The sequence below is a fragment of the Vicugna pacos genome, chromosome 26 (genome assembly GCF_048564905.1).
Source record: "Vicugna pacos chromosome 26, VicPac4, whole genome shotgun sequence".
NCBI lineage: Eukaryota > Metazoa > Chordata > Mammalia > Artiodactyla > Camelidae > Vicugna > Vicugna pacos.
The window spans coordinates 12,855,418-12,878,092 of NC_133012.1; the positions used below are offsets into that span (position 1 = coordinate 12,855,418).

The window sequence follows — 22,675 nt, forward strand, 5'->3', positions numbered from 1 at the left end:
TGAAAGGAATGGTGAACAGTTCATTCGATAAATTTCATCTTCGTATATATTTTAGTCTATAATATCTTAGAGTGGTGAATTCCTTAAATTGATTAGTCACTGTTTTAAGAGTCTTTGTTGGAAAAAACTTGACCTAAACTCTTTAGCCCAGGTGGATTTCTGAGTGCTGCTGCAGATAGTCACATCAAAAATGATTTCTAAAAACATACATGAAGAGGGTCACAAAGCCGGGAGCTGTACATCCAGCATTTCAAAGCTGGTCTCATGACATCTTATGATCTAAATATTTTTCTTCCCTGCCTTTCAAATTATCATCTGATCCTGTACATACATATGCCTATGGTGGGCTATTCCTACCTCTGGGAAGGAAGTGCCTGTTCAATGAGATGGGAGATCAATGCACTCTCACCCCACCAAAGGGCAGTCTGTCACGCAGAGAGTTGAAAACTCAGCCAGCCAACCCGGATGGAAATTCCCTAAAGCTACCCTGGCTTAGGCAGTGTCAAATGTGGCCTCGAGAACGCAGTGACTGACTGCCTTAGGATGATGGACGAAAGATATTAGTACAGGATCCAACTGTCATCCACTCAGTGGTGGGACAGCCCCAAGGAGCTGATGGAAGGCATTTTCAGTGACAGCTCAGTTTAAACACTTACCAGCTAAAACCATGCTTATTAGAAGGCGTGTATTTCTCCAGCAGGGCGGTTAACTTCAGGAGTGAGTACTTCTGCAACAGGTTCATCTGGGCCACAGACTGGCAGTTAATCTGCAGTGATACAGAGTTTAAGCTTGGCCGATGAGAGCTCTGGAAACTGTGCCATCTCAGTCGGTGCCTGTGAGAGACGGACAGGGGAACATGAGTGAGTACGGAGGCTTTTTAACAATGAGTCGATGCAAAATCAGCAGTGGGCTGCTCACTGGCCTCGTTTCTTAGGAACTAAGACTCAACTTCCATTCCAGTCTTTTCTTCCCTCTGTAGTAAAATGTATATAACATAGAACTTACTGTCTTAACCACTTTTCAGTGCACAGTTAAGTACACTGAGCACCAAGTCCATCTACCATGTTGTACAACCACCACCACCCTCCGTCCACAGAGCTTCATCTTCCCAAACTGAAGCTCGGCACCCGCTCAACAGCGTTCCTTTTTTCTGGCTGGTAGGATTTCATGGTCTGTCTCTTTCCTTAGGAACTTCCACGGCTATGACTGCAAGACTTAATCCCATTTCGCTCACACGACAAGCAGAAGCAGCCCCTTTCTGATGCCCCCTCCCCAAACTGGAGAGGCAAGGAAAGCTCTTACCTGTTAGACCTGGTCAGGGAGGCCCCAACCCCAGAATCCCTCCTTTCTGGGATGTCGGGGGGCTCCTCGGGTTCATTCAGCGAGTTGCCCGTGCTGTCCAGGTCACTGGGGGTGGCTCGGTCATTGTCCACATCCAGGTGTATCTGCTTGGGAGAGGACGGGCACGGAGAGACCGAGTCCAGGGCCGAGTCAGAGTCTCCCTCGTCTGAAAACTTCTCTGACCACTGGTTGACTATCCTCTGCATCCCCTTCACGTGGTAGAGGATGTCATCCAGCTCAGGGAAGATGTCCTCGTTCTCCAGGTCGGCCAGGTCACCGGAACTGGAATAGAGGATGGAGCCCGGCACGTTGTCATAGATACTAAGGCGGCTGGTCACGGAGCTGGAGGAATTGCGTCTCTTAAGTTCCTTGGGGCTGTCGCTGCTGTTTTCCCTCCTCAGGCTGATGTGGCCGGGGCCATGGAAGCTTCCAGTCCTCCAGTTCACAGAGCTGTTACTCCCTGAGGGAGAGAAATTGCCATTGGAGAGGGCTTTGGGGAAAGTGCCAGGCTTGTGATCTTCGGGGATGTAGAACACTGTGTCCTCTGGGTAGCTCTCGCGGTTTTTAAAGTTCTGTTCCATAACGTTGTTGAACGTGGACTGGTTGAAGGGATCGAAGCCCTCTAAGTACATGCCTCCCCGCTTGTTGCAGGCACTGAGGCTCCGGGTCCTGGTGACGGGACTGGGCGTGCTGACATTGCTGCTGGTCTCCGACTGGCTGCTGCTGCTGCTGGTCTGCGTGGAGTTGGACACGCTTCTCTTTCGTACCATGGGGACGTTGATGTGGTTGCCATTGAGGGCGGAGATCTCCACGCAGTTCAGCTGCTTGAGTTTCTCCTCGTCCACCCCCTCCTGCAGGATGGGCCCACTGATGATCAGCCCGAGCTTGGAGGGCGCCTTGTGCTTGCTGTGGTGGGAGCCCTTGAGCTTCAAGCTCTCCATGCGTTTCAGCAGACTGTGCGTCTTGGACTTGGCGTTCTTCTCATGCCCTTTCATGCTAAAGCTGAAGCTGGACAGTTCCTTGGGGGAGGGCAGGCTGCAGAAAGAGTCATCATTGCCTACGAAGGTGCCGGAGGAGCAGACGCTGATGACAGAGTTAGTGGAATTGGTCCGGGTTGTCGCTGCGTCCCCACGGTGGGGCGAGTGGGTGGCGAGGCTGCTGGTGCTGCTGAGGCTACGGACAGAAGCCACCTCCTGGCGCTCGCTGAGGTCCGTCAGCATGCTTTCATGGCTCGGGGCATTCTTCAGGTGGGAATCGTCCGGGGACCCAGGGATGGGGTCCTGCTTTGGAGAAAAGACATCAAACTCTTCAAGCCGGGACCACCTCTTGCTGTCCCTCTGGAAAGTCCATTTGGCACTTATTGCACAAGGCTCGTCCTCATCCGAATCCTCACTCTGCAAAGACAGAATGGAGCCATTCATCCCCTGGGACTGGCAGATAGCCAGGGGCCAGGGGCCAGGAGGTGGATCCTAACTTGACATCAGTGTTGACTCCCCCTGCCGACATCTTTATTGTATTATTTTTAATAAATAACTAAGATGTATGTAAAGAGTTTAACAGGAGAAAGCCTGACCAAGTGTTTCAAGCTAAATAGTTATTTGATGGAAATTCTGGGATCCATAGGCTGCTCTTGACTTGCTCACAGAGGAAACTTCCAAGATCTGTGAAAATTTCAGGCATGTAAAATATTTTGAACTGGAGTTAGCAACGGGTAGGACTCCCTCAGGTCTGCCTCCAATTCTGCTGTCTGTGATAGCATGTGTTTATATTCCCCTTTGCAGCTAAAAAGGTAGTTTTCAAACTCTTTAAGAAGAGCAGTAATAGAAAGCCCTAACTACCCTAAAAGCTCACAAGATGTCCTCTGACAGATTAATGGAGACACGAAGCAAGGTGAGCCATCCCATCTCTTTGGTTGGTACTTCTCAGCCTCTTACCTGTTCCCTTTCATCCCCTCCCCCACCAGCCCCCAGCACAGGAAACAGAGTTAATGCCACAAGTGTCTTGGACTCAGGGAGACTGTGACACAGACTATGGCAGCTGAGCCTTTCAGGTGGGACATTAGAAGGTATAGCTCAGGGTGATGCAAGTCGTCCCCAACGATGCAGAGAATCTCACGTGACCTGAGTTTCACGGGACAGTGAGTGGAGGGCATGAAACGCTGACCTGCAGGATCCTCTCCACAGCTCAGTGGGTGTTGAGGTTCCAGTCCATTCATTTAAAAGGTTAAAACTCCCCCAAGAAGGCAACTAGTTCCAGGTTAGGATAATTAAAGTTGGTACCCTGGACAGCCAGAAATATGTTCTTTGACCAAACTGACTCCTGTTTACTCTAATTTGTGACACTCACTCCCACTCCTACACCCACCTCGTCTCCTAAGAGCTCACAGGAGGTCCTCGCATTTCATACACAGAAGAAAATACCATCTGGTTCACTTATGTGCCTCCACTTCACGAGAATGTGTGGGATTTCCCGCCCTCCCTCCTTCATCCTCTAATTCCGTTTCTCCCTCCAAATCTCTACAGTTCTCCCACTTACCCCACCCCTGCCCCCACCAGCCTGCACTGCCATCTCTAGAGCTTTGAAACACAGTTTCAGTTATATATAAGAAGACAGGGTTCTTTGGAGGCAATGCAAAACCCACCGGAATTCCTAAAGCCTCATCCCTTTCATACATCATAGGCACTGAGTTAAAGAGGCATAATCACAGACGATCTGTTCAGATCAAAAACAGCAAGAAAGACACATTTTACTGGCGGGCTGCAGCTCTTGGGTTCAACTATGTAAAGCTACAGAGTCTTTAGTAAATCTGACTGGATCGTAACATTTAAAATGTAGACCTTTTTGGAATAAGGAAGTAAGAGTCTGAGAAACAAAACCTATTACAAAACACAGAATCTGGATTTTGATCCGCCCCCTCTCCTCCTATCCTATTATATGTTTTACATACTCACTCTCTTCCGATGAGGACTTATTTCCAGCTTCATCACTGCACATTTGTTTAAAGTATTTAGACGCCTACAGAGCAAAGAAGTAACATTAGCAAAGACAGGAAACCACTGATGGATGGATAAATATTTTTTCCAAACAGTTGACATGTTTAATTGAGTTTCTTTGAATCCATTAATATCTATAATTTCGAAGAATATGTGGAACTTCTTTAAAAAGGTGAATAGTTTAAAAACACTTTTCTATTTTGCAAGTCTTTTCACTTAAATTTAATATTACCATTTTCTAGTAAAATGGCACACTGCTGTGGTTCTGTCAAGTGTCTCTCATTCTTCACAGAACAAACAATTCTCAGTGAAGAAATTTCTTCTCCCAAGAGTCCTGGGTTGGGCCATCCAGTAGCTCCACCCAGTGCCAAGAATTAAAAGCCAGTGAGGTCTCCTTTCACAGCAATAGAAACAGCAAGAAGGGACCAAGCAGACTTGTTGGTAAGTAAGTGTGTGTTCTATCTCAAATCAAAATTCAGATACAAAAATGGAACACTTTTTAGTTATCTCTGACAAATAATCTTAGACAGCCTGTTAAAAATTTTAATGAGTTATGTATAGAAGGGAAATTTGAGCCCTCTTCAATATCCAGTTCTTTTTCACAACTTCCTGTACAGGACAAGGATAATTGGTGGTATAGTCACAACAACAGGGCAAATGATTAATTTAAAAATTTGTATACTGTAGCTTCAAGGGTCAACATCTTTAGAGTTCAAAAACAAACATTTGAATCAGATTCTTCTTTGGAAAAGGAGACACATTTTTTACTCTGAACACTCTTTTACCTCTGCCAAAGAGTAATAATTTAAAATTAGGAAAATAATTTAGCTTCATTGAAAATGAAGTACTCAAAAAAACCCAAAAACGAGACACACCACACCTCACAAATAATGAAATAGCTGAAAAAAAGAAACCAATCACATATGCAAGAATAAATGGCATGTGAAAGCGGGAGTGACAGCTTTTCAGGCCCCAGTTCTTTCTAACATCTTCCAGATGGTCATCGCTTAGTCTTCCACAAATGGACCTTTACTAGATCTGCTGTCTTGCACCAACAGTTTTCCAAGATTTCCTAAGACTGCAATTCTTCCACTTCCACAGTACAGGAGCATTTAACTCACACAGGTTCAAACTGACCATGAGCCCTCTTTAAGGCTTGCAGTAGCCTAACAACTTGGATGCAAGAGGATGGAAAGTATTTTTGCCTGCTGATAAGACGGCCTTTGATTTCACAGATTATACAGTGGCCTGTTTATAGAATAAACAAAGATAACCCAGAGCACCTATGTTCAGGAAAATCCTCTATGCTGATGGGAAGGAAAAGAAAACAAATAACTAAGAGAAAGTCCGCAGATGTTAAAATGAGTGGATATAAAGTCCTTCTCTCTAAGGGGCATCCATTACTTAAATGACTTCTACCCACTGCGTTTTAGTTCTCAAATGTTTTCAAGATTTAAAGAATCCGGATGGTTGCAGTTAGTCTTAGGTCTGGGTTTCATTAATCAAACCTGTAATCAAATACCCTCTCAACTTCACGTGGGCTGTAGTGGTGTTTATAACCAAGTTTACTAGGCATAGATGTCTGTGGAGGTGGGGGAGCAGCTTACTTCACAAACTCTAGATTTCAGTCGAACAAAAAAGACCCAGGAGGCCAGTTTTGTAAAGGTCAACGTTATCTTTTTCTGTCGACAGCACCAAGCTAATAGCAGTTCAATTCTGAAGCCCAGAAGTCATTCCCGGAGGTTTCTATGGGATTCATTTGTCGCCTAGGAGCCCCCAAAGTTGGGGGGGGACCGCCTTGATTTAGAGGGAGACAGTGCTGACGGGAAGGAGAGGTGCCTGGTCCTCACAACAGCCCTGTGCTAGAGATACTACTGTTCATCTTCATTTTCTAGATGAGGAAATGGGGGCTTGGCGTGTCCCAAACCTTGTCCAAGGTCACATGACTTAAACATGGTGGCTCTGGCCCTCAAAAACAGTCTCTCCTGCATTCCTTTCTAAAATAGGTGTTCATCGTGATAGTAAACAGGAGCAGCTTATACCCCGGGTATGATTCCTCCAGCGAGAGCAGCAGAACCCGGGAATCTCCCCCTGGGGCCCTCCTGCCCCTGAGGGCCCTCCCTGGCTCAGATTCTCAGGAATGTGTCAGTCTTATCTGCTGGGTGAGCTGTACTCTGCTCTGCTGAGGGAGGGAGCTTAGGGTGAGCCATCAAAGGGTCAAGAGCTTTGCTGCAGGGAGCTGTAAGCACCCAGGCAGAAGCCTGGCAGGCGGGCGGGGAGCTGGGCCTCACTCACCATATTCCCAGTGAAAACAGGAAAAGCAGAAGAAAAGAGAGAAAGGAAAAAGGAACGATTTCCCAAGTAGACCTGACAAATAAAAATTGTTCCAGTCCTTACAGATATTTTACTGGAATTAACGCCATTGCTTGTCTTTTAATAAGACTGAAACAGTTAACACAGCTGAAACCTGCTATGTGGCTGGCTGCTTTACAGAGCTTGGGCCCCTCAAGGGCCATTTCATAGCAGAGTGCAGACTGAAGGTGATACCATGGCTATCTGACCTTATACAATTATCACCATATTTACCTAATTCTTTGGTGTTCATAGGAGGAGTCAGCTGTAACTCCAAAGGAAAACAGCCACATGGAATAATTTTCAGAAGCTATAGAAAGACGGAGAACATTTCAGAAAAGGGGAAAAGGTATTCTAAGAGTGGGTCACAGTTTGTATTATTGCCTGTACATGCTTCTAGACAAGTGAATCACTCTTCTGGTATTAATACTGGATGTGATGCTCTCAGAATCTTGGCCTTATCCTTGGGGTTGGATTATACAGAAAAGCTGGTAAGGCTGGGACAAAAGCCAATCTCTCCAAGGAAACAAGTATGTAAACCCCTTACAAGTGTGTGCATAGGAATGTTGGCTAGCAATCCAAATCCAAAAAACCGGGTAGTTCCACAATTACAACTTTTGGTCATTACCAAACTTTATATCGTTACCATTTTCAAGAAAACTAAAAACTAAGTCTACAAGTCTTCTGCTCTAAGTAGACTATGTGAAGAGATCAGCTCCTACCAGATTCTCGACCAAAGGCACTCTAAGATCTGCAAAAGTTATAAGTATATGAATGTTTATAATAATTTTTAAGCAGAACATGGGACTGTATACTGGTGTGTACATGGGAGCAGGTCATCCGTGTGTGTGCGTGTGTGTGTGTGTGTGTGTGTATGTGGTGGGGCAGGGGTAGGGGATGCGGTGGCAGGAAAGAGAAACCATTTAAGAATTATGTCATTTAAAACCAATGTAAAAAGTTTTATCTAAAGTAAAAATACTAAATTAAACATTTAACAGTATTTTGTTAAAGTATAACTTTTCAGCTGAGTTTCTGTAACTATATTACCATATGTATTTAAAATCAATTGCTCAAAATATTTCAACAAGGCAAAAGATGGGAGTCTACAAAAAGTCTGTCTAGAAAAAACTTGACAAATCACAAGACCAAGTTGCAAATAACATTATAGCTTCATGCTTTGCTGGCCCTTTGAATTCTGTGGACTGAGAGAGTACGCAGAAGAGGCTAGCCTAGCAAATGAGGTGAATATCACATTATCAGTAAAACAAGTATCCCCAACCACTCTGCTGACAATGCAGCACATTTCCAGGGAAGATGCTCGGCCCCACCTTTTCCTTCAGAACATTTGTTAAGCTCTCTCAAAGGAAAATCATTTGCCGTGAGACGTTGACTGATGTGAACACGTGGACAAGAGTCCTCGGGTTTTCCATTACAAACAAGTTGATGGCTGTTCCTGTGGATTCTGAACTCAACCTCAAGCCTTTCCCCACATACTCAAATCTGAGTGTCAGTTTTAGGTCTGATAATTGTTAAAGCACTTGGACATCCATCACCGCATTTCATTCTCACACTTAACCTCTGAGACATTATTCTATGCATATGAGAAACTGAAGCCCAGTCAGGATACACTTGCAGAATCCAAACAGATGTCAAGGTCTAGGTGTTTTTAGGCTCTTCTTTTCACAAAAGATCTAAGGGTATAGATTTAATTCTTCCAAAGGGAGGTAGCTTCTCCGACGGTGCTGAGAGCCAGTGTAAATCACCAAGTACAGAGGACGCCCTTATCCCCAGAACAGGGCAACTAAATTTCAGACTGATATTAAGTAAATTAATTAATAAAATAAATTCAAGAGTCTAATCACGATCCTTTGCACTGCAGTGCTGCAGGGATGTTTTTCTGACCCAGGAATTCCTAAGCCGTGGCTGCAGTTCAGAGGGCCTCCTCACTAAGCAGCTTGAAATGTGTGAAATGGATGATCTGACGCAATGAGGAAATATTTCCTAGGAGACATCTTATGAGTGACTTCATTTCTATGCGTTATCACCAATGATGAATTGAAAAGAAATTAATTCTGCCCCGCAGCTCAGCATTAAAACATTTCAAAAATGTCTGGAGTAGTTTCTATTCCAGATGTTGACTTCTTCCCTCCTAAATTGCATCAGTGACATTTTTTCATTCCAGATGACATAGCTATGATATTACAGACTACAGTGGGGGACTTGGAATTAGGTTTCTTTCAGAAAATGTGTACATATCCTGGATATTTCTAAGCAGTCATTTAATTGGATATGAAAAGTGACAGTGTATCTGTGGTTTAATTTGGCATTTTTTTTCTTTCTCAAGCCAGGAGAATTCGTCTATTCCATACTCCATTCTAAATCCCTGCTTAAGTTAGGTGCTTCAAAAAACATTGTATTCCATAAGAAAGGCCCCCCCCCCAAAAAAAAGTACTTTCACAAAGCTATGTCTGCTTCCTTTGCCTGTAGAGAGGAAATAAATACTGGGTGCCATTCTACCTTAATGATGTTTTTCCAAGTCAAAATTAATACTGAAACTAAAAAAAAAAATTATTCTAATTTTACAATCACATGAACAAGTGAATTATGTCTGTGTATAATTTTTATCCCTGGAACTCAGCTTTGATGGCTTACAGGTTTTGAGAAAAATTACAAAGGATGATTAACTTAAAATGCATAATATGTCCTGAAGAGTCTGAAAGGACTGTCAGTGTCCCATCACTGTCCACTACGTGGTTTATTACTGCCACTTCACTGATACCTGCCAGCTGTGTCTTAGCCTGAAGATCCAGCAGCACCATGAACAAGGATTTCTGACTGTTTTTTTCACACTTCACATCAATGCTCATCTACTGCCTGTCCACTTTATGAAAGGCTGTGCTAAGCTATTTTACAGCCTGATTTAATCCTTTTGTTACTACAGTGTACCTGGGGCAGCTGAAGAGGTTCAGAGATGCTTCCCTGGAATTCCAGCAATGGTCCTCCGACTCTAGTTAGCCACAGTCCCCCCACTTCCATCTATTCCTCAATCATTCAATACAACAGCAGCTTTGACTCTGCCAGGGTATCTGGCTGGGGCTGTGCAGTCAATTACACTGCCTTTAAGAAAACCCTGTTCCAAGTTTCCTAACCGCCTGAACATTACTGTTTTAGCAATCATACATAGCACTGTCCTAGTATGAGTACATACTAGGACAGTGCTATTTTCATGGCAATATTAAATAACAGGAAGTTACTTACTTTAATTAAAAGGCCTGTGACTTACAATGAAGTGAATCACAATACTCATTTACTAATCAAAAAGCTGACCTAATTAGAATAAAGGCAAACTCATCAGTGATAAGTACTATGTTCTTAAAAAAGAAGAAAAGGGAAACACTCAAAACATCTCCATTTACCTGCATAAAGCCTCAATGGCATCTCTGTCCAAAAAATCATGCTCTCTCTTGACCAAGGAAATATCAACAGGGAACAGGAGATCTACAAGAAAAATAAATACGTTTACTGAGCACCTCAGTTCTTGCCCATCTAGCCCAGTTTAGCAGAGGGAAAAAACCCCATAAAACCACGATAATTTATTGAATACTTACTGTGTGCAGGATACCTCCTTCCCTATAAAGTGATATAGGACAGTAAAGCAGCCTAAGACAGTTCCAATAGTGTCCGAAAGGAGCCTGGATAAAAAGTGGTCTGCAGACTCAAATATCTGTGGTCAAAACACACTTCCACCTTTGAACAAATCAGCAGGCAACACAGCTCTGCTATAAATTACAATTTAAACCACAATGAACACCAGAAGGATGCTCCCTTTTAATATATGGTTCCCCTCCCCGCCATGTGTGTCTTTGCTCACATTTGATCAGGAAGAGGTCACAGAAAACTGGGCCAAGAAAAGATCCAGAGAACAATGGTGGTGGTCAACAGAATCCAACCATTTGCATGACATCAAAAGCTAAAGAGAATTCAGGATGTGCTTTTTTAAAACAAATTCTAACACTTCCACATGGCTTTTCAGGAGTTTATATAACTCCCTGTAAAACAAAAGGCCAGCTCTGACGCCGCAGTAGAACAATGGAATCCCCAATCCTTTAATCTGTAGACAGTTCACCACTCTAAGAATACGTAAGAGTTATATTAGAATCGAACAGCAGAAATGGGGGAAACAGTCAACTCAGTGGAAGAATTCCCCTTTCTGTCCCTTGTGGATAAATACATTCAGGAAGAGTAGGGAGGAAGAAGACCAGCGGGGCTGCTGTGGAAATTTACAACAGCTCTGGAATTGCCACTAGATAAAAGCAAGTTATCCTTCATTGCAGTTCCAAGCTACTAGGGTAAATAATGGGCCTTCCTGGTAGAACACTTATAAAATATTGTAAGGCAGTCCTTCTACGTAACTCTGTTGGTCAGGAATGGACAAAGTCAGCCAGTACCACAGAAAACCAGGATTAACATAACCAAAAAAAACAAAACAAAACAAAGCAAAACAAAACCCCTTTGGACTCCCAAATAGCCAGTGCTGCACACTGAAATAGACATGGCTATCAGCAGTTCTGGAGATGCAAGTAATTAGCAATGTTTTAGTTCTGGGGCTGACTAGGGAGTACACGAGTGTTCATTATGTTTCTATGGTTTCTGACTTACGATCATTGGTTTTACAGAATGGTCTGAAGTTCCTTATTCTCAGTAATCTATTTTCTAGAGATCACATTTATAAGTACCTTTTTTCCCCAAATGTTGAAAACTAACATAATTAGTGTTACAGTCTATTCTTTTTTCTGAAGGCTAGAGTCAGATTAGTGATACTGTTTCCTGAAAGACACCATACACAGACCAAAGAAGTAGCTTGTGTCCAAAGATTTATGAAGAAATTTATGATATTGTTTCTATCTCTTCATCACCTTACAGACCATGTCTCTTAGGCAAATGGTTAGTGGCAATACTGTAGTGGAAATAAAAGAGAAGACTTACAGTGAATGTAAATTATTAGTAAACAGAAGCAAGGCAGGCTGTAAACTGTTGGAAGGTTATGGCAATTGTATTTCACTTTGAACAGACACCAGGCACTCTAAGTATTAAAGGACAGAGCTGATATTAAAGAATATATTTTTAATACTTAATAAATGTAAATCATAAAATTCACAGCCCTGTTAACTATATATGAGACAGCAACTGTTACTTTAGCAATTCTTAACTTAGTGTACCCAGAGCTATACTTTAGATTATTTGCATGATCCAAATTAACTTGAAAATTCTGTTTTTTAAAAAAATCTAGGGTAGGTAGGGATTAGTTGCAAGAGAAAAATTGAAATAATTACATCAATTTTTTTCCCTCTGAAAGAACTAGCTTTGAAAGGATGATGGTTTATTGATGTAAAAAAGTAGGTCTCAGAAACTAACACAACATTGTAAATCGACTATACTTCAAATAAAAAAAAGTCATTCTCAAGAGTTCTTCAGGTTGAGATTTAAACTTCCAGCTTGGGCTTAAGGGCAGGATGTATAAATCGTCAAGGAGCAAAATAAAGCTAAACAGGAATCGAGGAGTGTGCAGGGTGGTGTGTGGTGTGTGTACCCACCCCGTACGTAGGGGCAGGATGGAGGGGAGAAATTATAAATGCTTAGAACAATGTATATAGAACCTCAAAAGCAGGCTTCTGCTTTAAAAGCCCTAAAGATGTGAAGGGACCCCAAAATGTAACTTGTGAAAATACAGTCTGCATCTTAGGATTTGGAAAGACGTTAAGACTGAGACTGGAACTGGGTCTCAGCAAACATATACATCACAAGAAAGTGCTGCTTGGCAGCAAATCAACACCAAAAATGGACATAATTGAAGGAAATTTAATTTCTAAACAGGAGAGCAAAAGGAACAAAAGGACAACCATGCTACTGCCACTGCAAATGCAATTACCTTTCCTTATCTCCAGTAGAGCTGCAAACTGAAAATTCAAGAGAATGCTGACCCGCCCCCCACCCGCCCCCTCCAAAGCCCTACTGAGAGACAGAGATGCTGAAAATGTTAATAGGTCAAAAATTCTCCTGAAGGAAAAATAAGCAACCCCACCATAATAAGTATGCAGGTTAACCAAACACCTTCAAAAAAAAAAGGAAGAAAAAAGAAAACGAATGGAAGATATTCTCTGAAATGAAGGAACAGTAAGATATCCTACATAGTCTAACAATAAAATAATTCTAAACCCATCTTCATAGGAAAATATCATACATTCAATCTGGGCTACAGTGAGGAAAAGCAGGTATTGTAAATGAGGTCATCAATTAGATTAGCTGAGTGAGCAAGGGAAATAAAAATGATCTCTATGGTCCCTGCCCGATTTGCTTCTGGGGGTTCCGCCCACTGCTTCCACATCCCTCCTTAAGGCAGCCTGAGGACCAGGTCTAGCTAGCATTTCCAAGCACAAACTGTATCCCTTCTTAGCATGAGCTCCTGGCATTCTGCTCATGTGTTAAGGAAGGCTGCTGTGGTGACCACGAGCTCCAACTGAGAGCCCCCTGTCACAGGAAGCAGTCTGCTTGCTATCATCCTAGGAGAGAAGTGCAAAAGACATGTTGTTAATTCACTGTTTACTGTAAGAAGACTTGAAGATCCCTGGTGAAAAGATTTCAGCGACATCACTTCACCTGGATCTTTTAGCAGTTTTCTCTCACAATGGCTAATTGTCTCCTAGCATCTTCTTTCCTCTTAAATTATGAAAAAGGAGTAGTGGAAGTCATTTAATTTACTCTCAACTTAGGAGCACTTCACTATCCACCTAATCTTGGCTTAAAAAAATCACCCGTAAAATGAAGCTCACAAGTTCACAACTCCAGTTCTTTTTAAGTGACTTCATGTAGAGAATAATAAACCTCCCATTTAAATGAACAGTCTGCGCACCCCCCACCCCGGGGGAAGCCTAAGGCTCAGGGCAGGAGTGAGACTCACCACCCAACCATTTGACGCCCAGGGAGCTGAGAAGAAAATGAAGTCCTAGTAAAAAGTCAGTCTAGATCTTGGAATTGGAAAAAAAAAAAAGTCAATTTCCCTCCTCTTAATTAAAAAGCTAAATGCCATAGAAGAAATAATATTCATCAAATGACAATGTAAGGAAAAATGAAAAGCCTAACGACAAACTGGGGAGAGATGCCTACAGCACAAGATCAACGAAGCCTTCGTATTTATAACAAGGAGCCCTCACACAGCATCAAGAAAAGCACAATCAACTCAGGAGAAAAATGGGCCACAGACATTTCACAGAAGAGCAGACACACATGGCCAGATGACATGAAGAAGTGTGCCTCATCATCAATAATTAGGGAAATGGCAGTCAAAGTGTGTAACATTATTTTATAACCATTTGGCAAAAATTAAAGTCTGACGACATCAAGGGTTGAGAGCATGTGGATAGACAGAATCTTCATATATTAACGGGAGGAGTGAAAATTGGTACAAGCATTTTGAAAAACTTGCATTACAGAGGTGAATATACATCTTCTCTAGTACCCAGTAATTCTACTCCTGGGCATACGTGCGAGATAAATTATTGCACCTGCACCACAAGAGTACAAGAATGTTCCTAACAGTATAGTTTATAAAAACAAAACAAAAAAACCCCAGAATGCCCACCAATCAGAGTGTGGCTGTGTGTAAACTGCGGCATATCCACACAATGGAGTCTTATTCAGCATCAGAGTGCGGGGGACATGCGGTATAGAAGAACCTTAGCAGTATTTAGTGAAAAAATTAGATCTTACAAGATTATGTAGAGCGTGATACCCTTTTTATAAAGGTAAAACAAGTTTATAAAAATACTTATTTTAGGAAATGCAATAAAACTACATAAAAGGAAAGCAAGGAAGTGATGGACAAGGTTTCAGGATGATGGTTACTTTGGGCAGGGGGTGGCAGAGGGACCGAATGGGAGAGCAGGGGGTGTGTTATTAGCAAGGTCCTAGCTTTTTTGGTTGGTTGGTGGGGGTCTTAGGTGCTTGCTGCATCATTACCTTAATGAAATATTTAAATAAACAATAAAATGTCTGAAATAAATCACAGATCTATGATAATCATGAATCAAGGATATGATTATACTCATTGAAAAAGGGAACAGCGTTCCCAGCTCACCTTCATACAGCTGGGCATACTGGGGGAATCCTGCTGCCCGGAGCCAATCACAAGCTTCTTTGGCTTCGATTTCTAGAATAGAACAGAAGACACAAACATGTGAGGTGTAACTCAGCATGCTCCTTCTCCCTTAATAAACTCTGATTTTGTTACACAAGCGAAACATGACATCTGTTGGAAAGGGATAAGCAAAGTAAATAAATAAAAATCCACTTATTCAAATGGTTTAAATTTTTGTACACCTTTTCAGACTTTAAAACATGCCTATAATTATTTGTCTTTCCTTTAAAAACAAACAAAAAAACCCCAGCAGTATGTTACTCCGTGCTGCTGCTGGGTTCTGGTTACAAACAAGTAAGAAACTAGGGCATAATGAGAAAGGTGAAGAGGGATTAAATAATTAATTTTAGGCCTGGATGGCCTAACCTGGTTTACTTTGCATGTCCATAAAAGGCCACCAAGTACATCTGACAACCTGGAGAAGGGAACTAACTTGACCAAAGGGACAAAGCTTCTGCTACCCAATGGGATGTGTGTAACGGTGCAGGTGCTATGAAGGCGTGCCTTTAGGTGTGTCAGGAAGTAGAGAGGCCCGGGTGGTCAGGTGGTCACCTGCAGGGCATTAAGTCAATAAATCCCACAGTCAGCAGGCTGAAATGCCTAATAGAGCTTTTACTTCCCTGCTGTTAACGTCTTGTAGATAGTATTGATAAACGGAAAGGCCAAGAGCAACTGACACACGCTGTGTTGAAATTCACTCAAGCACATATTTACAATCCCGTTAAAAATGACTCACAGAGGAGGTCCGGGGCACATTCATCAGTTCTCAGTCTGCACAAAGAATATCCTTTCAACCCTTCTACCCACCTTTCTCAGACCATTAGAGTACTTAGGTATGTAAGGCTATTTATTCATTTATAAATGTCTCAACATTGCTTAATTTATTCCAGATTCAAATCTTCGTTAAGCATCGCTCCTCAGAGCCAGATGGGAGGTGGGTAGTCCACTAGAGAGAAGTATATATACCTTGCTTTTGTCCAGTAACTTTATGGTTTTGGAGCATTTTTTAAAAAACCTTGTATTTTATGAGTTCCTTGAGTCTTTAACGAAAAGATAATTAAGAATATTTAAATTCATTAAAGCAATTGGGAATGTCCTTATTGATACCAAGGAGAAGAGCAAGCTGCTATCTTCTGATGAGTCAGTAAATACTCAAACTAAAAACAATTATGGTGGCAGAGCAACACTAAATCACACGGCAAAGCTGACTTTCAAGAATCTTCAGGGTGGTGACAAAAGCTACATCATTAAGTACAAGATTCAGGACTGAATTTGGAGTTGAAGGATAGAGTGACATTAATGTGTAGGAATCTCCATGTTTGCACTGAATCAAAGAATGTAGAGAACTGTCCAATGTGAATTATCTGTGCTTAACATTTTTTCATGGATTTATATTCATACCTTGTCTCAGAAAGGAATTATGGAAGCTATACATAAAAATCATAAAATAAACATTTTCTGGAAAACTACATTGTTGTAGAGACATATAAAAGCTCAACGTTTTATTTTAAAGGATGTAGAAACTATTTTTTCTCTATCCCTGTGGCCCTTGCACAAAGAAAGATATGGAAAGAAAAAATACTTAAAAAATACTTTAAATAGTTTGCTTCTTCTAACTATTTAGAGGTTATTGCCATTGAACAGATTGTTAGACACTGAACAATACACAATAGATTGTTTAAAAAGTAGATGTATTTGCTTTCTATATATTTTACTTAAGTGGTGAGTAGCCAAAAATTCTCAACATCTATGCTTCTTGGACTTTATTCAGACATGACACCAGGTCAACGTGCGCACGCACACACACACACACACACACACACACACGCCTTAGACAGTTTACCAGCCAATATCACCACCTAGTTAGAGCATATTCATTATTTTCTTGCTAAAATGGCTTCATGCCAAGAGGCACAAATGATGTATTATTTTTCTAAAAAACTTTTACATTTATTTATATAATCCTTCACAAATTACAACGTGTTTTCACACACATTACTCACTGAAGGCCCCACCTGACTTGAGGAACACATAAATGCCTACTGCTGTCTTGTCACTCTTATCCATTTTTCACCGTTAAGAAAAAGAAATGCCCCCAAATGACTACAAATTGACCTAAAAAGCCACGTCCAAATAGTCACTCCTTTTAGGGCCACTTGGTTAGAAAGAAATCATGTGAACAGGCCACGGTTTGCTTCTTCAGCAGATAATTTAATGAAAAGCTTACCATGGCTAAAAAGCAGCACGTTCAAGAACTACAGAAAGCAGTCATTTTACCCACCTTTTCCCTTCTCTAAAATAGATGAGAATTTGCCTTTCAGATCTGAAGCCATGGGCCTATATCTAGTTTACATTTAACAATGCTCACTTAGGAAAACTTAGGCTGTGTAACAAGTGAGAACTTAACCTGCTGTTTGCGCAGAAATCAGAATTAGAAAACTGTAAAAACTATAAAAAGCTGTCACTGATTTTTTAAAAAAATGGAACAGTTACTGATTTCACTCCCATCCCTTTCCAGTTACCAAGAGAAAATTGTCACAATCCGACATAAGTACTGATTTCTTAAAAAATCAATACTTCTGTTTAATTCAATATGAAATGAATCTATGTCTACATCCAGGTCAGGTGGGGATTACTCTTTCTTGTCTCCCCTGATCCAGGCTGGACTTTCTCTTACCCTATCCTGGTCTCCAATTTTCTCCTCTCTGAGACTCCAGCTACCAACCTTGCCTCATCAAACTTCCTATAGTTCTGATTTTGTCTCTCCCTCACAAACTTCCCTGGAGCTCCAATACTTAGAAAATCGTCTCAACATCTCCCTGAGATTTTCAAGGGTGTCCACGTGGCATCCAAATGAATTTTTCAGCTCTTTGTACTCCCTCTGGATTCTAGTCAAAATAAACTTCGGTCCTTCCTCATCTCCCCACACATCCCTGCCTTGAAATGCTCTCCCATCCTCTCAGTATCAAATTTCGCTCATTCTTCAAGGCCAATGTCAAATGCCGCCTCCTCCAGGCAGCCTTCCCAGATGCCTCCCAACAATTCTATCAATGGCTAACTTTCATCGAGCATGGAATGTGTACAAGGCCCAGTGTAAGCACTTGATGTGTATGAATTCACTGACTCCTTACAGAGATCCCAACACATGGGTAATGAATATCATCCCTAAGATATATAGATGAGGACACAAGTGGAGAAACAACCACTGCTCCTGAAAAAATGAGCTTCCTTCCCATTCAAATGCCATAATGGGAGAGAGAGCTAAGACTTGCAGAAATGAACAAGACCAATTCTTCCTGAAAAAATGGGTAACAATGAACAACATTTATAATGTTGAAGAAAACCATGCACCTGTTGTGTTATTGCTGTCACTTTAACTCCGCATGCCTATTTTTGGAGGCCTCTAAAGGGCTCTAACTTTTCCTTCAGTATACCTGAGTGGTTATGTGAAGACGACCAGGACGATTTTTGAAAAAAACATTTCCCACTGGGCAAAACTGACATTAGAAACTGAAAATATGATGGAAATACAGTGACACTTTTAGACCTGGGTTTTCTCTAAGCAAACAACAGACAAATGTGCTAAAGGAGGAAACAGGAAATTTTTATTGGAACCAGCTTTAGTAATCAGTCGTGTTAGATGAATGAGGTTTGGGAGACCCCTTTGTGTATGGCTGGGAACTATCAGGCCATATTTGCACACTTCCTGGCATGATGGGCTGACCCTTCCCCTCGACAGTAAGTTAAACAGAAATTCCCCAAGCCCGCCATCATTCTGCTGAACTCGCTGATCTTAGTGGCTGAGCATGGGTGATTGGGTCGGAGCAGGATGTGACTGTGTGATTACTTCCATTTTCCCTTTGCTCTGTCCTCACAGTGGGAACCCTTGTGCTTCCTGCCTTCTTTGCAATGTGCTTCCAAAATCAGGACTCAAGGCAAATGTTACACGGATTTACCTCTTAAATAAAATTCTAAGGAACTGGAGGAATGTAAGAAAATTCAAGTATTTTCCAGATTCCTTGGATTCCCTCAACTATGAAGACTTGGGAATAAAGATCTATGGAAATGCTGATGCCTTTACAGCCATGAAGAAGCAGGTTAGCTGTGTTGTGTGAAGGCAGATCTAAACCAAGATTCATTCCCCTTCAAATGGAGGAAGACTCTATTGCTTCTCCTGCCTCTGTCAAGGTGGCCCATTTTACAGGACTGTCCTACAGCTGGGCCCCAACAGCCCATCTCAACCTGGCAGGTGGGTTCCACGGGGCGGAGAAGCAAACCACTTCCTCAAAACACTTGATCGCTGCAGCTCTCAGCCTTGGATACAGGGAGGCATCACCTTGGTGAGCTTTCTAAAACCATCAACCACCACCCACTTCAGGTATTCTCATTTTCTCTGTCTAGGGGAGACCTGGCAGCATCATTTTAAAAAAGCCCCCTAAGTGAATTCAAGGGTAGCCAGGGTTGAGGACCACTGAACCAGACAACATTTCTTCCCAAGTTATCCTAACGGCCTTCCCTCTGATAACCCCTGCTCCTCCCTGCCCCCAAGAAACCCATACTCGTCCAAAAGGTCCCTGAGCCCTGGACTGGTTTGTATGAAATATATCATTCATTATGTTGCTCCTCTGCTTAGAATTCTTCAGTGACTCTCCACTGCCTTTCAGATACAATCCGGACTCCTCAGTAGACCCACAGCCCCCTTAATTTGGCCTCCGCCTGGCCATTCTGCTCCTGGAAGGCCTCCAAATGCCAGCGCTGCTCCGCTCTTACTGAATTCTTGGGGTTCTCAGGATAGACATGCCCTCTTGCACCTCAGACTCTTAATCTCTTCTCTCTCCTTCTCCAGTTCCCCTTCTGCACCCCATCAAGCTCTCTCCCCAACCTGCCCTAGTGCGGGTGAGGGGTACCTACCATAAACTTCTTAATTCATCTGTATAGCTTGAGTGAGAGACTATTTTTGCCACATTGGAAGCATGCATACATTTGTTTGAAGGACCTAGAAACACTCCATGGAAATTCCCCTTTCTCCAAAAACAGGTTAACACCTAGGACTTGAACCCCTGTCTCTTTGCAATTAATAACAATAAACATTCCATACAGACACCCTGCCAGAGACTGGTAATCAGGAGCTACCTGTGTAAAATTCCTAGTTGGCTTAAGTCAGATAGCAGAATGTATATATTAATATTTATTAAACTCTTCTGTTATCTAATCACAGCAAAGATTCTGACTAGCAACTAGCAACATTCCTACCCTCAGGTGCCTAAAAAAATTCTAAACATCTGCTGTGCCTATGCTGAAAGAAACCATTTAGGAAGCTTCTGGAAGACCGGGCAATACTAATTAAGTTTCTCAGCCCATCTGGCCTCACGGTAGCTGACCCAAATCCACCTTTAGATATATGCCAGCATAGCCACACGTTTACGTGAAGCCAGTCGTCCTTCACGTCCCCCCTCAACTCAGTATTTATTTACTGGGCATCTACTGTCTGTGCTGCCAGCTGGGCTTAGGGATAATCAAAGACAGCGTCCTGCCCCGAAGCAGGAAGCCAAAGGGAAAGGTAATTCACAGTTGAGTACATGGTGTCAGATGATCCTCTACTTAGGAACAGCTGGATTCCTAAGGGCTATTCTGAGATCCATGTGTTCAAGCCCCAAGTGACCCTATACAGGCAGCACCAGAGTCCCCACGTCACATGTGAAGGACAAAATTCTAACAACAGCCCACAAGCCCTTGCTCCCTCCTATACCCGGTCACACCATCTTCCTCCGGCTAACGGACCAAGCCCTACCGGTCTCTTCTCCCCTACCCTGTGCCCCCCTTTTCCTGCTTTATTTTTTCTTATTATGCTTACTCTGTCTCTCCCCTCTGTAAACTCCCAAAGGGCAAGCTTCTTTGCCTGTTTTACTCTCTGCTGTATCCCAAGCACCTACAACAGTGTGGGGCACAGAGCAGTTTGTTCACTACGTAAATATTACATAAATAAATAAATCGCAATACGGTTTTTCTTCTAGTGAAGTGTTCTTCTTACTTTTTCAGGCCAGGATCTACAATAAGAAGCACATTTTACATTGTAACCTGGTACACACATATATGCATGCATGTGTGTGTATAAATATGCACACATTCATGTACACAAACACGTGTGTATATATGAACATGTGTCAAACAAATTTCCCCACATAGCGTTTACAGTAAGTAATGCTGTCTTACATTTTTCTATTCTATTTTAAAAAATGCTATTTGTTACCTCCCAAAACAACCCATTTGAAATTCACTATTCTCATGCAGCTTTTTCTTACAGAGAAAGAAAAATAAAAAAGGAAGAAAGAGAAAGAATAAACTAAGACACTTCAGTATAGTACAGAGGGGGCTGTACGCAGGAAAGACAGGTATGAATTCAGAGATGGAGGGGAGGGGGTTCTCCAGCACTCATTTTCATGCCTCTGCCTTATTTAAGGAGGTTGTGATCTTTCACTTAAAGACTGGATTGTGGGAGAGGAGATCTGGAGGAAAAGAGACAGAATAAACTCAGTGGAGAGCAGGCAAAGCACAGAGCAGGTGTGTGTGAAGGAATGGTAAGCAGTCTCGATTTCCTGTAACGCAGAACAAAGAGGAGGCAGGAAGGGGAAAGCAGGTTATCTCACAGAGCGGACATGAGCACTCCATCTGAGTGTTCCAAGTTCCCTCTAATAATCCATCACAGAAAGGGGGCAAAGTATTACCTGCAACAGGTCAGGAAAACAGGTCCAGGAAAGAATTCATTGCTTAGTTAAGTAGCCTTAAGAAAATAATCTCTCTGGACCGGATTCCTCATCTTTAAAATCTGGGATTGCCATAGGCTTTGTAAATTCCCTAAGTTTCTGACTCTAAGAATTCCTTTATGCCCATTTCTCCTGCTCGCTAAGATAACCTTTAAAATAGGTTCCATTTCTACTGTTAATTTTCCAGATTTATCATCAACTACATGGAGACATCCTTCTTCCCTCAAAAAATTGGATCAGTAGTAACTGCTTTGAGTTCCCCAATTTTGTAAATTTACTGAAGTTAATTGCTAAAACATCTAATTTGTTTCTTAACAGATCAATTTCTTGATTTGTCCCACGAAGCCTATGTTCATATTACAGAGAGCTCAAAACCCTAGATGTTTTTGCATGTGTGTCTACAGCCCTCAAACTAAAACTAATCTTTTAGTTAGGAAGAAAACACTTCAACCCACAGAAAACTCTTGAGTTTTATTTTGCTTACTGATCTTGTACTTTTGTGTCTCAGTTAATAGCACTATTCTGGTATATACCGAATCCGTGAATTGGGCTGGAATGCATCTTGGAACTTTTTACTTTTTTTTTTTTTCCTCTTTACAAATGAAGAAGCTGGTCTAAAGTTTAGGTAATTTGCTTAAAGTCCCAGAGCTACCCAGCCCTCTCTCCCAGGTGAGAGAACTTTCTGCACCCTGCAGTCTTGCCTACAAAGATTACTCTCACTTTTAAATCACCGGACTGTTTTTCAGTACAAGTAAGAACGGGGAGTTTTGAGGGCGTTCTCTTTCTAAGGCTTTTTTTCCCCCTCTGGCTTGAGGTTTGGAGGCAGATATGTTGCTTTCTAGTAAAGAATATTCCTAGAAATAATATAAAGGGGGGAAAATGACCCATTTTCCCCAATGATGTGATGACAACTTAATAAATGGTTCTGCTTTGAAAGAAGGGAACCTTGGGACCCACAAGGCAAACCTACACCTGAGATTCTGCACAGAAGGCCACACTCCAGCTATGCAGAAATGAAATCAATTGAAATC

At 42.1% G+C, this 22,675-nt stretch overlaps 1 protein-coding gene across 9 annotated transcripts in view; it reads right to left on the bottom strand.

Moving 5' to 3' along the window:
* Positions 1–22,675, bottom strand: part of DLC1 (DLC1 Rho GTPase activating protein) — a 355,265-nt gene that overhangs the window by 22,546 nt on the left and 310,044 nt on the right. For all 9 annotated transcript variants that reach the window (XM_072950355.1, XM_072950354.1, XM_072950356.1 and 6 more), the window contains 5 exons: positions 14,821–14,892; positions 10,103–10,184; positions 4,293–4,356; positions 1,303–2,735; positions 657–833 (listed from right to left, as the gene is read on the bottom strand). In XM_072950355.1, the coding sequence (XP_072806456.1) occupies positions 657–833; positions 1,303–2,735; positions 4,293–4,356; positions 10,103–10,184; positions 14,821–14,892 (1,828 nt within the window). The remainder of the gene's footprint in view (positions 1–656; positions 834–1,302; positions 2,736–4,292; positions 4,357–10,102; positions 10,185–14,820; positions 14,893–22,675) is intronic.